This window comes from Camelus ferus, chromosome 1 (genome assembly GCF_009834535.1).
Source record: "Camelus ferus isolate YT-003-E chromosome 1, BCGSAC_Cfer_1.0, whole genome shotgun sequence".
Taxonomy (NCBI): Eukaryota; Metazoa; Chordata; class Mammalia; order Artiodactyla; family Camelidae; genus Camelus; species Camelus ferus.
Window position 1 is genome coordinate 221,170 of NC_045696.1, and position 15,641 is coordinate 236,810.

The window sequence follows — 15,641 nt, forward strand, 5'->3', positions numbered from 1 at the left end:
CGGGAGGGGCGCCCAGGGCCCTACGAGGGTCCTCCTCACGCAGCGCCCAGGAGTCCTCTCACATAAACTGCCCTTCACTGGCTTGGGGAGCAGAAACTGCAGCTCTGGAGGGAGGTGATAACCCACTGACCCTTGGGGGTGAGCTAAGGGACCCCAGCCACGTCCAGGGGAAACCCCAAAATCTGAGGGCACACCCCGTGGGAATCGGGCCAGTCCCCAGATGCTTCGCAAAGCCACAGCAGGTGGTCAGAGCCCCGGCTGCCGACAGCGGTGCACCCACCGCTCCGTCCCCATGCCCCACTCCACGGGTCTCAAGCTGCATTAGCACAAACAGAAGGTCTGCACGGCCCTCACAAGCCCACATGGCTCCTCAAAAGATGGACAGAGCGGGGCTGTGAGGGTAGACAGAGTAAGACCCAGCCATCCCACCAGCAGCATCCACCGTGACGGGAAGTCAGAGCCAGAACACAGAGGCGCCGGCAGAGGGGAGGCTGGCAGGGCGGTGTACACGGCAGACAGGATGCAGGCAGAGCACGAGTGTTCCCAGGAAGAGCGTCAGGTCCTAATAACACGCAGTCACTTCAGCAAAAGGACATGGTCATTCCAAACAGTTCTGCATCTAATAACAGGGCTTCCAAATACATAAAGAAAAGCTACCAGGAATGCAACAAGAAATGGACAAGTTCACAACTACCGTCAGAGACGTAGCACCCGTCTCTCAGTCGTCGGTGGAAGGAGATCAGTAGAGACACAGACGTGAACAACACCGTCAACCAGCTTAACCCCACTGAGCTGGAAGAACACTTCACCCTGCCACTCACGATAATACACAAGAGTACCCAGGAACAGATTTAACTAGAAGTACACAAACCCTGTTTGAGCAAAACCTTGAAACTCTGAGAGACATAACGTAAGGCTTAAGAAATGAGGAGAGTCGGTGTGTTGTCACTTCTCCCTAAATTAACGCTCTTTCTCTGCAACACGGTAAAAGGCAAACCAACTTGGCGGGGGGGGGGGGGGGGGGAAGCACTGAAAAAGACAATAAAATTACTTAAAAAAAAATAAACAGACAAGGCTAGCCAGGAAACTGCTGAAAAATAGGAGAACTGCCAGAGGCCTCAGTCTTCCAGCTGTTGAAAAGCTGCAGTGATGAGAGGTATCTGGAACGCGCCGCAGAAGAAACAAACGACCAGCGGAACAACAGAGACCCCAGAACAGACCGCAGAGACTTAACATACGACAGGTGTGCACTTTGTGCCACACAGAAAAGGAAGACGATCCAATCACTGCAACAGCTGGACACGTGTGGGGAAATTAAGTCAGAAGTTTTCCTTATTCTTTACAGCAAGTAAATTCCAGATTGATTCAAACATTTCACTGCTAAAAATGGGATCATAAAAGTTCTAAAAGAATGCATGGAAATTTATAATCTTGGAGTGAAAAAGGCCTTGAAAGTAGGATGCAAAACCCAAAAGCTATTTTAAAAAACAAAGGATAGATTAGACCACATAAAGAAAAAAGGTTCCACAGGGGAAAAAGAGTGGCAAACTCTTTAGGAGTGACACAGACCACAAATACAAGCGAAATTGCCTATTTAACACATAAACTGACAGAAACCAAATTATATGAAAGCTCACCAAGAAAGCAAGATGCAAAAGACCCATCAAATTCGACAAACCATCAACCTCTCGTTACAAAATGGAAATCAAAATCGTGACACCTTTTCACCTTTAAGACTGGAAATCTTTTCTCACTGTGATGGCTTGTGGTCATGAAATATGCAGTCTCACGCCATTGGTAGGTGTAGAATCAGTGGATCTTTCTGGAGGGCGATTCGGCAAGACCCACCCAAGTAAAAACACATAACACACCCCTTGAATTTACCCAGGAAACTCTAGCAAAGGCTTAGCGGGATCTGTGCAGGAGGGCATCCCTCACAGCCTCGCTGGTCATGATAAAAAGCCATTAAATAAGCAAATACGGGCCTTTTGAAATCAACACAATACTCTGCAGCTGTTGTAAGGAAGAGCCCACAGTAATTACAGCTTCATGGGAAGAGCAAGGTGAAAAGCGTGTGCAGAAACATCTTTCCCTATGAATTTAAGAGAACAAAACAGATACAGCGCAGACTTGGTAGAACACCTGCTGAAAGGAGTCTCTAAGAGCAGAGCGAGGAGACAGACCCTGGGTTCCCATTACGTCTTTCTTAACAGATGGAAACTGTTAACCGTGTACACAGTCAGTGCTTTCTCATTTACTTTAATGTTTTTAATTGTGAAATATGACATGTCCACAAAATGTACATTAAACAGTGCCTGCGGAGCTTATCCAACATAGCTACATCGCAAACTCTCTAGCAGCCAATCCCAGAACCCTGCCGGCACCCGGTCCTTCCCACCTGGACCCGCTGAACACGGACCCTCTCTTTCCAGGCACCACCACCCACATCCTCAAGGGAGCCATGTCCCTGACTAGAGTTTCACATAAATGTTCGTAACAATACCTTTTAATGCTGCTGTCTCACTGACATGATTGAATCAAATGTAAGATACCCTCTGATGTCTTGCTTCTTTCGCTCAACACTCTAGCTGCAACATGCGTCGTGCAAGCATCTGCTTTATCTGCTTTAAAGTATAAACAGGGGCTGCGCAGACCGCGGGGCTGGGGGTCTTTACCCAGACAGAAACACAAACCAATGAGCTACTTGTCATACACACTACTGTTGACTCGTGCAACTTTTTTGTAATTTGTTTTTTAAGTAAAATTTATTACTTTTAAAAAAAATATTGAGAAAAGTTCATAATCCCAGCACTAATATAGTATCTCTAAACAGGGGTCAGCACGTTACAGCCCGTGGGCCAGTCCAGCCCACCATCTGCTCTGTATGGCTTGCAAGCTAAGAACAGCGTTTACATATTTTTGATGGTTTTTAAAAATCAAAAGAAGAATGTGACACTTGAAAATCCTATGAAATGCAGATTTCAGTGTCTACAGGTGAGGTTTGTAGGAGCACAGCCCTGCTCACTTGATTTTTACAGCTGCTTCGGCACTTGGACAGCAGGGAGGGGCCTGCTCCGAGCGGTGAGCAGCCCAGAAATTATTTTTTACAGTGAGAACCTACAACTGGGGAGAAGCAGCTGCCGCGGCCAGCTGGACAGGGTAGGGGCAGTACCAGGGTCCCGTAGCTGCCGAAGTATTCCTCGTCCTGCCAGGAGTCCTCGGGGCCCCAGTCCTCCAGACACTTCCCCAGGTGGTTCGCTGGGATGTACCCGCAGCAGCCGGCCCGCTCGCCCCACCACCAGTCTGCAGTGGTCTGTCTCAGGATGAGGATCTTCTCTCCTCTCAAAAAGCTGAGCTACAAAACACATACGGAAGTGAAAATTAAAGGATGACCTGTAGTTGGCATCTCAGTTACAGTTCAGGGAGAAATCCCCCATCACTGGGGCCCAAATCACTGTGATTCCAAAAAGGAGTCAATGGGTAATGACACCAACTGAGTTTACAAACATGATTCTAGGATGTAGAGATTTTTGTGGAACATCTACATGAAACAAAAGCGTAGCTTAATTCATTTTTTAAAAAGATTTAACATTTTCAAACAGCTTAAATTTCTCAGAACAGAATTTCTAACAGCCCCTCCACCGTAACCAGGTGGTAACTGGGGTTCACACTAAGACATTTCTGTTACAAAGCAGAGAAAGCTACATTCAAGCAGATACTTTTATTTCACACCCAATTTCTCATTGACTAGAACAGCTTCTAAATAAGGGTTTCCGAGCAGAAACTCCCTCCTCCCCTTCCTCACCCCGGGTCTTCCACATCAGGCCTGGATCCGAATATGCTAGGCTGGGAGAGTCACTCACAGGTTCCGGGTGGCTCTAAGTACCTGAACACTTCTTTCTTTAAATCTGGTACAACTTCTGCAAAACTTACGTCTAATTCTGTCACTGAACATGCTGAGCCCTAAGGCATGGCCCACACGGCTACCTGCGTCTCGTCGGTGGCAGAATAGTCCGCGATGGCCACGAACTCCTCCAGGCACTCGGTCCCCTGGGGGTGCTCCTCCTCGCCCGGCTCCACAGGGTCCTCCCCCTCCTGCTCAGATTGAGGGGGACAGGAGATGACTGTGGGCTCCCACACGCCGTCTCCCTCTCCCTCCCCACTCCGCTGTCTCTGTCTCTGTCTGTCTGTCTCTCTCTCTCTCCTCGGGTCTCCACCAGTCTCTGTCTCTGTCTCTCTCTCTCCCCCAGTCTCTCTCAGTCTCTCTGTTTTCTGGCTCTAGGTCATCGGTACGGTTTCACATCAAGTCCACGTGACCACGTCTGTATTGCACAAACATTTCAGGTCATCTTCACCAGCAGAGTCAAGGGATCACACCCTCCCTCCATCTTGACTCTCCGTCTCTAGCGCAAGATGGTTTGAGAACGTCAGGAAAATAAACCAGGAAGAGGCACTCTTGAGCGTCTACTCAGTAACAGACGCGGTCACAGCAGCGCTTCCTCAGACTGATGACCAGCCCAGGAGGCAGGGGCCTCGTCAGACCCAGGGTAGAGCTAGGTGGCGTGCCAAGGCCTACAGAGTGCTGCCGGGGTGGCCCGTGGATAGCCCCGCCGCTGACATGGGCCGCCCAGGGCCCAGAAGAGGCGCCTCACACCCTGGGGCCACGGCCCAACCGCTTCACGTCAGAACGGGCCTGCGGGAAGTCACCTTGGAGCCGAACCCAGAGCCCCACCCCCAAACACACATGTAAACAGATCTTCCTAAACACAGACATCACTCATGTTCACTTTAGAAAATGTGCGAAAGCACAAGAGCACACAGGAAAATTAAAACCATCTGTAGTCTCACTCATTGGTCAGATAAACGCTGGTGATATGATAACACGACAGTATTTCAGGCTTTCTTCAGTACACACGACACCCCTTACACAGGGTTTGCTGGGGTCACACAATTCTGCCTAATGACACGTCTTCCACTTTTCTGAACATTTTTCCTCATTCTGAAAGATACTTCTAAACACATCTTAAGTATCTGATAGTATTTCATCCTATAAATTACTTTAACTTACTTAACAAACCTCCCAGTTTTGGATACTTAAGACTATTTTCAGGTTTTACTATTATAAATTGTGTTGAGATAAACTCACTTTAATATTAATCAGTCAGTCCCTGATAACTTTCTTGGGATAAAATCCTGAGTGTGAAACTAACGGATCGAGGTCTTTTGTGGGTTTTGAGTCCCCCACCAGCTGCTTCCTGGAGGGTGGACAGTCACCCCTACATGTGAGCGGGATGGACAGCAGGAGCGGAAGCCCTGACGTTCCTGCACCCTCGTCAGCAATAGACATCACCATGGCAACCCTGCCAACAGATGAGGAGAAATCATCTCTCTGGTTATTAAGGAGGTCAAACACATCTTTAAGTACCTGCTGTCATCTTCTTCACTTTAACAGCTGCTTGTTTGTATCCTCTGACTCCTTTCAAATCAGCCTCGACCCTGTCCCTGCTCCCCAACATCGTCACCCGCTCACCCCTACCCCTGACCCTCTATGGGATAGTCTGACGGGGCTGAAACAGGAGCATGGCTCTCTTTCACACCTTTGTCAGATTCTTCCCATAAAGGGTGCAGCACTTCACGCCTCACCTGCAGTGCACGGAGTAACTGTCTTTAATGCTTGCCAGAGTGACAGGTGCAAAGTCCACAGAAAAGGTAAATATGTGGGTAACACTATTACTTACATTTTATAAAAAAGACTTCTTATAGTATAGAGAAACAATAATAATCAATTGTGGGGTTTATAACATATATGGAAGTGAAATATGTTACAACAATAGGACAAAAATGGGACTGGTAATTTCTGGTCAAGATGGCAGAGTGGCAGGACCACAAGCTTGCCTCTCCTCGCCATTACAACGAAACCACAACTGAATGCTAAACAACCATTGAAAAAAGACTAGAACCTAGCAAAAAAGATCTTCTGCGAATGGAAACATAGAGAGGGAACCACAGCAGGACAGTAGGAGGGCTGTGCTCACGATATAATTGGGCCCCATACCCCAGAGTGGGCGATCCACAAGCGGAAGAACAGTTTAGTCGCAGAGGCCCTCCCACAGGAGTGAGAGTTCTGACCCCAAGTCAGGCTCCCCAGCCCGGGTTCCAGCATTGGGAAGAGAAGGAGACCCCAGGACATCTGGTTTTGAAGGCCAGTGGGGCTTGGCTCTGGGAGCCTCATGGGACTAGGGGGAAACAGAGACTCCATTCGCTTGGGAAACATACACGGAAACTCACGTGCATCAGGTCCAAGGGCACAGGCAGTGATTTCACAGGAACCTGAGCCAGACCTGCCTGCTGGATTTGGAGGGTCTCCTGGGGACGTGGGGGACGGCTGCGGCTCACTCAGGGGACATAAAAGCTGGTGGCGGACATTCCAGGAGTGTTCATCTACATGAGCTTTCCTGGAGGCTGAGGATCTTGACTGGATCATCAGCACCAAGACCAAGCCCCACTCAACAGCCTGTAGAGAAGCCTCAGGCCAAACAATATAGAGTGGGAACACAGCCCCACCCATCAGCAGACTTCCTGAGCCACAGAGGCCTCTAGACACAGCCCTACCCACTAGAGGTCCAGGACCAAGCTTCACCCAGCAGTGGGCAGGCGCTGGCTCCTCCTGTCAGAAAACCTGCATAAGCCTCTAGTCCAGCCTCATCCACCAGGGGCAGATACTAGAAATAAGAAAATAATAATCCCAAAGCCTGTGGAAGGAAATCCACAAACACACAGAAAGACAGACAATATGAGGTGGCAGAGGAGTATCTCCCAGGCCAAGGCACAAGCTAAAATCCCAGAAGAAGAAATAAGTGATGAGGAGATAGGTAATTCATCCGAGAAAGAGTTTAAAGTAATGATGGCCAAGATGTTCAGAGAACTCAAGAGGAGTATAGACGCACAGAGTGAAGTTTTTAGCAGAGTTGGAAAATATAAAGAATACTCAAACAGAGCTGAAGAATAAAATCACTGAAAGGGACAACACACCAGAAGGAACCAAGAACAGACTAAATGAGGCAGAAGAACAGATCAGTGAGCTGGAAGACAGACTAGCAGAAATCACTGCTGCAGAACAGAAAAAAGAAAAAAAGAAAAAAAGGAATGAGGATAATTTAAGAGAACTCTAGAACAACATGAAGCGCACTAATATTCAGATCATAGGGGTCCCAGAAAGAGAAGAAAGGACCTGAGAAAATTTTTGGAGAGATAATAACCGAAAACTTCCCCAGCTTGGGAAAGGAAACAGTCACCCAAGTCCTGGAAGCGCAGAGATTTCCACACAGGATCAGCTCAAAGAGGAGCATACCAAGGCACACAGTCATCAAACTGACAGCAATTAAGAATAAGGAGAAAATATTTAAAATTAGCAAGAGAAAAGCAACAAATAACATACAAGGGAACTCCCACAAGGTTATCAGCTGAATTTTCAGCAGAAACTCTGCAGGCCAGAAGGGAGTGGCACGGTATATTTAAAGTGATGCAAGGGGGAAACCTACAGCCAAGAACACTCTGTCCAGCAAGGCTCTCCTTCAGACTTGAGGGAGAAATCAAAAGCTTCACAGATAAACAAAAGCTACAAGATTTCAGCACCACCAAGCCAGCTTTACAACAAATGTTGAAGGACCTTCTCTAAGTCATCAAACCACAAGAAAAGAGAACAGAAAGAAGAAAGAGAAAACAAAAAGAGAGATCAACATAAGATTGCTTTGGCTGTTGGGGGTCTTTTGTGGTTCCTTATAAATTCTGGAATTGTTTGTTCTAGTTCTGTGAGGAGTGTCGTTGAGTATTTTGGTGGGGGTTGCGTTGGGTCTGGATTGCTTTGGGCAGTGTGGCCATTTTGATAGTGTTGATTCTTCCAATCCAAGAGCACAAGAAAGCTTTCCATTTCTTTGTGTCATTTTGGTTTTTGGAGCATAGGTAACCTCCTTGGCTGGGTTTATTTCTAGGTATTCTGTTGTTTTTGATGTAACGGAAACGTCTCTGCCAGTTATAAAATTCTGGTTTTTGAAGTGAAAAAGAAAAAGTGAATGAATGAAGGGCCACAAATGGCAAAGTATCCTTCTTTCTTATGGGTGAATTGTATTCCATTACATACACATGTGCTGCATCTTCATTCTCTATTCAACTATTGATGTGCACTTAGGATGCTGCCATATCTTGGTAATTATAAATAATCTTGCTCTTAGTAGCAGGGTATATGTATCTTTCTGAATGAATTCTTATTTTGTGGTTGGCTTTATTCCTTTGATAACTATGTAAGCTTAAAAAGCTAAAGCTCTAAACGTTCTTAGACACAATGAACAGTACATATATGTAAATTTAAAAATATGTGCAGTAAAAATATGGGGCTGGCAAATGGAATTAATTTAGAGGATACTTACACTGTGAAGTTGTCAAAAAAAAAAAAACTGGAATAGGTTAAGGATGCGTATCACGATTTCCTGGGTAACCACTAGAATAATATAAAAAGGTACAGCTACAAAGCCAATAGAGGAGATAATATAGAATTATAGAAGATATTTTATAAATCTAAAAGAAGGCAAGAATGGAGAAAGGGACAAAGAAGAAATGTGACAAACAGAAACAAACAGCAGGATGTTAGACTCATTGTGTCAATGTTAATGGACTGAATACTCCAATTTAAGGGCAAAAATTACCTGACGGGAAAAAAAAGAAACAACCATGGGCTCTTTACAAGAGGAAGACTTTAGATATGAGGAGTTAGATAAGTTGAGAATATAGGTATATGTGTATGTGCACCATGAAACATTAACCACAAGAAAACTGGAACATGATAAGGAAATTACTATCCAACATATATAAACAGCCCATACAACTTAACATCAAACAAGCAAACAACCCAATTAAAAAATGGACAGAAGACCTGAATAGACATTTTTCCAAAAAGGAAATGCAGATGGCCAACAGGCACATGAAAAGATGCTCAACACTGCTAATTATCAGGGAAATACAGATCAAAACCACAATAAGATATCACCTCATACCTGTTAGAATGGCCATGATCAAAAAGAATACAAACAACAAATGCTGGCGAGGATGTGGAGGAAAGGGAACCACTATGCACTGTTGGTGGAAATGTAAATGGTGCAATCACTGTGGAAAACAGTATGGAAGTTTCTCAAAATACTAAAAATAGAACCACCATATGACCTAGCAATTCTACTCCTGGGTGTATATCTGAAAAAAACAAAAACACTAATTCAAAAAGATAGATGCACTCCAATGTTCATAGCAACAATATTTACAATTGCCAAAATATAGAAACAATCTAATTGTCCATCAACAGATGAATGGACACAGAAGATGTGGTACAAACACAATGGAATACTACCCAGCCATAAAAAAGAATGAAAATTTTGCCATTTGCAGCAACATGGGTGGACTTGGAGAGCATTATACTAAGTGAAATAAGTCAGAGAAAGACAAACACTGTATGATATCACTTACATGTGGAGTCTTAAAAAAATAATAATAATAATGAATATAACAGAAAACAAGCAGGCTCACAGATATAAAGGAACTAGTGGTTACCAGTGCAGGGACAGGGACAGTACAGGGGCTGAGGAGGGGGAGGCACAAAGTGCTGGGTGTAAGGCAGGCTACAGGCATGTATCGTACAACATGGGGATACAGTCAATGCAAATGGAGTAAAACGTTTAAAAACTGTACAAAAAGTAAAAATAAAAAATAAAAAAAGAAAGCTGGTACAGCCATATTAATATAGACAAAGCATGAAGTATTAATCAGTAAAAAGAGAGATTTCATAAAAATGAAAGGGTCAATTAATCTAGAAAACAGAAACTATTCTAATTATATGTACCAAATAATAGAGATTCAAAATATCATGAAGCAAAAAGTGATAAATCCAAAAGGAAATAAGCAAAAAAAATAGACAAATCCACAATCACCATAGAGATTTCTGAAGCTCAGACCTCTCAGTAATTGACAGACCAAATGGACAAAATATCAGACAGGATATAGAGATCCTAGCAGTACCAATAACCCATCTGACCATAATGACGTTGAACACTAAACCCAACAACTGCAGAAGACATAGTCTCCCAAGTGCACGTGGAACATCCACCAAACAGCCCGCCAACCAGGCCGAAAAGCAGGCCTGAATACATTTCCAAAGACTGAAATGGTATATTTTTTGACCAAACATGATCAAACCAAAATTAAGTAACAAAAATATAAAATGTCCCAAATGTTTGGAAATCAAGCAACACACTTCTGAATAGCCCAGAAAATTTCTAATTTCCATCGTGATATATTAGAAAGTACTTTACCTCAACACTAATAAAAATACAGTGAATTCAAATGTCTGAGGTGCAGCTAAATGGTGATTAGAAGGAAAGTTACAGCTTTAAAGACACACATTGGAAAAGAAAGGTTTAAAATCAGTGACCCAAGCTTCCATCTCAAGATGCTATGAAAAGAGAAAATTAAACCCAAATAGAATAGAATAAAGGAAATAAAAGCAGAAATCAATGAAACAGAAAACAGAGGAACAAAGAGAAAGTAAAACAAAGGTTTCTTTTAAAACACAAAATTGGTAACAACCCAAAAGATAAAACACAAATTGTGACCGTCAGGCATCTCTTCTGCAGCAGAGGGTGCCACTGCCAGGATGAACAACACTACCGTGACTTGTAAGTAATCAGGAAAACTAAAATGACAAGACACCATTTCTAACCCATCAGACCAACCGAAATCAAAAAGCCTGATGCTCTCAAGGGTTAGGAAGTACTCGGGGCTCCTGGGAAAGCCACCTGGGAGAACAAGTGATCATTACCGAGTAAAACTGAAAATACGTAATGCCTTCCAGCCCACAGTGGCATTACTGGCAGACACCCTGGAGCACACGTGCGCAAGGAGACACACAGCAGGACAGCACTGTCTGAAACAAAGGAAAACCAGAAACAATGGAAGTGTCCCACAAAAGGGAGAGAGATGAAATGTGGTACACATCCACTGCCTAGCAGTAAGACTGAACCGACCTACATACCTTCTGTGAATGGGATACATTCACATAAAGACTATGCTACAGGACCATCCTTCAGGACTGAGCCAGCTCTACACATACATTAAGGACAAATCCCTCAAAACTAACGTCGGTGGAAAAGGCCGGCTACAGAGGACACACACTCCGTGCCACCACTTAGGTAAATTCTAGGAAGCATATTGTCATTCTAGTGTCACAGTTCACCGCAGAGTTTGCCTGTGGAGACAGAGGAAGACTAGGAACGGGTGGGGAACAAACTTTACTCACGGTTCGGTTATTCATATACATACATATACACACACACAAGCAGACACTCTGAAGCAAATATGACAAAATGTTAACAAGTTTTCACTTCTGTGTAATACATACTTGATGTTTACAATATTATTCTGTAAATGTTCCTATATTTTTTACTTTCCCAAAATAAAAATGAACCATCCATAAAATCAAAACTTTTAATGATTAATTTTTAAAAAGATTAATAAAATGACCCAACTACAAACAAAATTTCTATATATAAAAACTCAAATGAATTTAGAATAATCATTAGAATGAAAAGAAAAAAATGTTAAAATTGATATCACAGACACAAAAATGTTTGATTTTTAAAAAAACATTATTTATTATTCACTTGCTTTTTAATTTTATATAATCAACACTCCTTGAAATTTAAGGTGACTTTTTTTTTACTGTTAACTTAAATGAAATTATATGTGTCCCTGGCAGAAAAGCAGTATGAATACATAAATATTTTCTAATGTGTCCAAGCTGTCCATAACATATTATGTCTGGGACATTTTTAAACAACTAAAAAAATATGCTTTCTTCACCAGCTCAAGTACCAAACATGGAACTCCAGAATCCTGGGAGGTGTTTACAACGCCCAAATCACAGTGTCACTTGTGACCTTACAAACAGTGCATTTCCTCTAGTTAAGCATTCCCTCATTGGTGGCCACCTTCCAAGGTCCAAGTAAAGCACCATCACCCTGGGCTAAGTTCAGCTCTCTGAAATGGTCGGGTCTTTAAATACAAGTCCTTACACAGCAGAACCAAAATTACCTGCAGCTCACTTCCGGGGCAGTCACCTGGTGTTGCCATCCTTCCCCTGGGATCTGCGCATAGCTGCTGCTTTAACCTTCCATTTCCCTCTCCATTTCTGCTTTTAAAAGAGGGAAAATGAGAAAATGCTTGTTACATTGCATGATAACTAAGTTCACATAACTTCTAAGGTCCATGGGAAAGGTCCTCTGCCAAATGGAAGTAAAACATGTAAAGAACGAACAGAAATGAAATTTATAAACGCAGTTCTTTACACAACCAACCGAAGACGTGCGGCTGAATTTGCTCCTGGCCATGTCTCCTCTTAAGACTTTCAGGACCAGGAGATTCCTGGTCAAGAAACAAAAGCAGAATCGTCCCACTCCCCAATGGGTCCAAATGAAAACCAGAAGTAAAATCAGGTACAACTCCAAGAGAAGACACTGGAGAAGAACCAAGTGGGGTCTATAATGAGCCTCACACATGAGGTGGCACCCAAGTTTATGCTGTGTCAAGGTCACGTGCATCTTCCCAAATCACTCTGTCTGAATGGCTGGGTGTGTTTAACTGGGAAAATGATTTTTCTCTGTGTCAGTGTTTCTGCACTAGTGCTTTGGCTCAGTAATAAATGTTTGAGACTTTTTGTTGGGGGAAAAAAAAAACAGTTGAAAGCATTTAAAACTGATGAACTCCAAACAGTATATATTTTCGTAACTAGTCTGCAAAGTGTTAATCATACTCACTGGCAAAGCCTGTCACTTTCTGTTAGATCACTGGGTTGATTTTTTAAAATCAATTTAATAAATTGATGCCAATTCTTTCCTTGGAACCATAACAGCTTTAACTCCAATTAAAATTTCCTACCTGGGGCTTTATGGTGTTTCCACTAACAGGAACCAAGGTCTGCCTCTTTCAGAGGCTTTTCTTCTCATTCTCATTCTCATTTTTCCAGTGACAGTGTAATTCCTACTATGCTCTAAGATGAATGTGTTTTCTCAGTTACACAGTAGTTATTTAAATACGTGCTTCACTTATCAATGAAGACCTAGTACTTGTTTTGTGACGTTTAATTGCAAATACTAATACATATACATTGCATTTTCACTGGAAAATACTGCATTGAAGCAAAGATGGGACTCGACCAGTGGGTGAGCCAGGGACAGAGCGGTGGGGCCCGGACGGGGCGGAGCTCGGCTGACGGGTGGGAATGGGACAGGGAGCGGGGAGAGGACCCAGGATTTAGAAGGGCCGGTGGCTAGCCGGGCGGGTTCGGGGAGAAACGAAGGAAGGGAGGATGAAGGGCGATGCGGCGCGTGATGCCCGAGTAGAAGGGGCAAGGAGGAAACGGAGTGTGATACACGCTCGGGGCGGAGGCCAGAGGGCCCGACGCCAAGGACGCGCGGAGACGGGAAATGGGCGGGGCTCAGGAGGGGCGGGGCCTGTGGGCGTGGCGGGGGCGGTGGGAGCCGCGCCGCGGGCGTGGCTGGGGAAGGGCGCGGCCCTGGTCGGGGCGGGGCGCCGAGCTCCCGGACCGCACAGAGGCCGGAAGGCGCCGGTAGGGTTCGGAAGGGGCGGCGGCCTGGGTCCGCCTACTGATGCACACGCCGGGCGAACACCTCTCACTTGGCACGTCTAGATGTCCGAGCTGCCCACGGAAACCTACCTCAGTCACGTTTCTCCGCTGGGTTCTCGTCCACACCGCTGGTGCGAAGGGGGAGACAGCACCCACCAAGAGCCCGAGCCACCGCCCTCGGCCCGCGCACGCGCGCTGTGCGCCCCTTGTCCGCGTTAAAGACCCCGCCTTGGAACCAGCTCCGCGCATGCGCCGCTATACACGCCCCAAAGTCTGGAGAGGGAAGCCCCCGCCCTCGGCTGCGCAGGCGTGCTCTGCTCGGTCCGTCTGCGAGGTGGTCCTGATGTGGTCCGAGCGCACCGCGGGCAGGCACACCTCGTGGGAGCCGGCAGCGGCGGCGGCGAGCTCCTAGGTTCCGGCTCCGCCCTGGTGGAGGGACGGGGTCGACGGGAGGGGCGAAGCCCGGGAGCCGTCCTGCTCTGGGGACCACAAACCCACCCTGGGGACGGAATGGCTGTTCTCCCGAGCAGGACCCAATTTCTCGTGATTTTCTTGTAGTAATTTAATTAACCTTCCCATCCACACTGTGTAGTCCCTATGTCATTCTTTCCACTTGACAAGTGGAAGCAGAGGGATGGAGTTTTTATTTTACAGAGGAAGTCTGGGATTTAAAGGAAAGTGGAATAGTGTTAGTGCTCCCTGCTGTGCGTGGTCTCCGAAGGTTGTAGGGAGCTGGAGTGGGAAGGGTAGGAGGGAGTCAAACCTTGGGGAAAGGAGGGTGGTGGGCGCCAGGGGCTGGAGGAGAGGACGTGAGGGCGACATACCCACTTTGACCACTTCTGTTTAACGTTGTATGAGAAATCCTGGCCAGCACAAGGAGGCAAGTGTAAAATAAAATTCGTGTTTTATGACAAGACAAGAAAAATTTAAACCTGAAAGTTTTCTCTGCCCTTTGACCTCCTCTCTCCCCACTGTGCACTATGTTTCTGCGTTATTGGTTGACCAGCCTTCCCTTCAGCAGGAACACCTGCTCAACAATAAAGAGCAACGTTCTCCCAGCACCAAGGAGACAAATCCTGAAGAGAGAACATTTTTGATCTCATAAGGGGTCACGATGACCCAGCACTTTGTACTTACAGATCCGTATTATACAAACGACCTGCATCATTTAATGCACAGCCGTTTGTCTGAAAAAAATCCTGTACAACTGTGCTCTGACCTCTAACGGGTGTAACAGTTCTCGGAGCTTTCTGAGAGGCTGTCCCCGGGATATAATCCTCAGTTTGGCTTGAATAAAATTTTTCACTTCTTTCTTAGATCGACTAACTTCTTCATGGACACAACTGAAGCAATGAATAAATACAAAGAAGAACTATTAGAAAGGGAGAAATTAAATTCTATGTATTCCCAGATGATTAGCACGTTTGCATGAAAGCGCTTAAAGAGACTCCAAAACAATCAGTAGGACCCAGTGAGTGAGCATTAGCAACCTTGTGGGACACAAGGTCAACTTGGAGAAATGTGTTCTGTTTATTAGGAGCAAAATGAACTGTTTAGAAAAACCATTTATAATAGCATGGTCGTGGCCGCACCTAACAATATGCCTTTTGAATATAATGTAGGTGCCTGACATTAAGCTTTCCTGCTGAGGCATCTGCTTCAAAGACATCCATCTCAAGCAAGCACACCACCAGCCACAGGACGAGGTGAAGGGTCAGGCCACCCCACCCACTGGTTGACCTAGATATCTGACCCTTTGACGGCTTGCTTTTCCCTTCCTGCTCCTTAATTTCCACTCTTATGTCTTAAATTCACCAATAAAGAGTGAGCCCGAGAACCCCTAGGCCTCACCCTCAGTCCCAATAAAGGCAGAACCTCAGAGGACGAACCCTCCCTCTCCACCAACACCCCCACCAACTGTGGCCCGACCGTGTGGCCCTGGGCCTGTGTGGGCTCT

At 45.3% G+C, this 15,641-nt stretch overlaps 2 protein-coding genes across 5 annotated transcripts in view; one reads left to right on the plus strand and one right to left on the minus strand.

Moving 5' to 3' along the window:
• Positions 1-13,930, minus strand: part of PRMT2 (protein arginine methyltransferase 2) — a 31,137-nt gene extending 17,207 nt beyond the window's left edge. For 3 of the 4 annotated variants that reach the window (XM_032485339.1, XM_032485283.1, XM_032485144.1), the window contains exons 1-4: positions 13,775-13,930; positions 12,133-12,229; positions 3,988-4,095; positions 3,173-3,355 (exon numbers count right to left, since the gene is read on the minus strand). In XM_032485339.1, coding sequence (XP_032341230.1) covers positions 3,173-3,355; positions 3,988-4,095; positions 12,133-12,171 — 330 coding nt within the window. In that variant the 5' untranslated portion in view covers positions 12,172-12,229; positions 13,775-13,930. Of the gene's footprint in view, positions 1-3,172; positions 3,356-3,987; positions 4,096-12,132; positions 12,233-13,774 lie in introns of all 4 variants that reach the window. The other variant, XM_032485217.1, reaches the window with a different exon arrangement.
• Positions 12,266-13,072, plus strand: LOC102513367 (60S ribosomal protein L39-like). The gene has a single exon (XM_032485416.1). The coding sequence runs from the start codon at positions 12,427-12,429 to the stop codon at positions 12,580-12,582; it is 156 nt and encodes a 51-aa protein (XP_032341307.1). The 5' UTR covers positions 12,266-12,426; the 3' UTR covers positions 12,583-13,072.
• Positions 13,931-15,641: the final 1,711 nt, after the last annotated feature.

What these genes read in the sequence shown, in the direction of transcription:
- LOC102513367 (XM_032485416.1), top strand. Translation starts at nt 12,427, where the DNA reads ATGTCTCCTCTTAAGACTTTCAGGACCAGGAGATTCCTGGTCAAGAAA.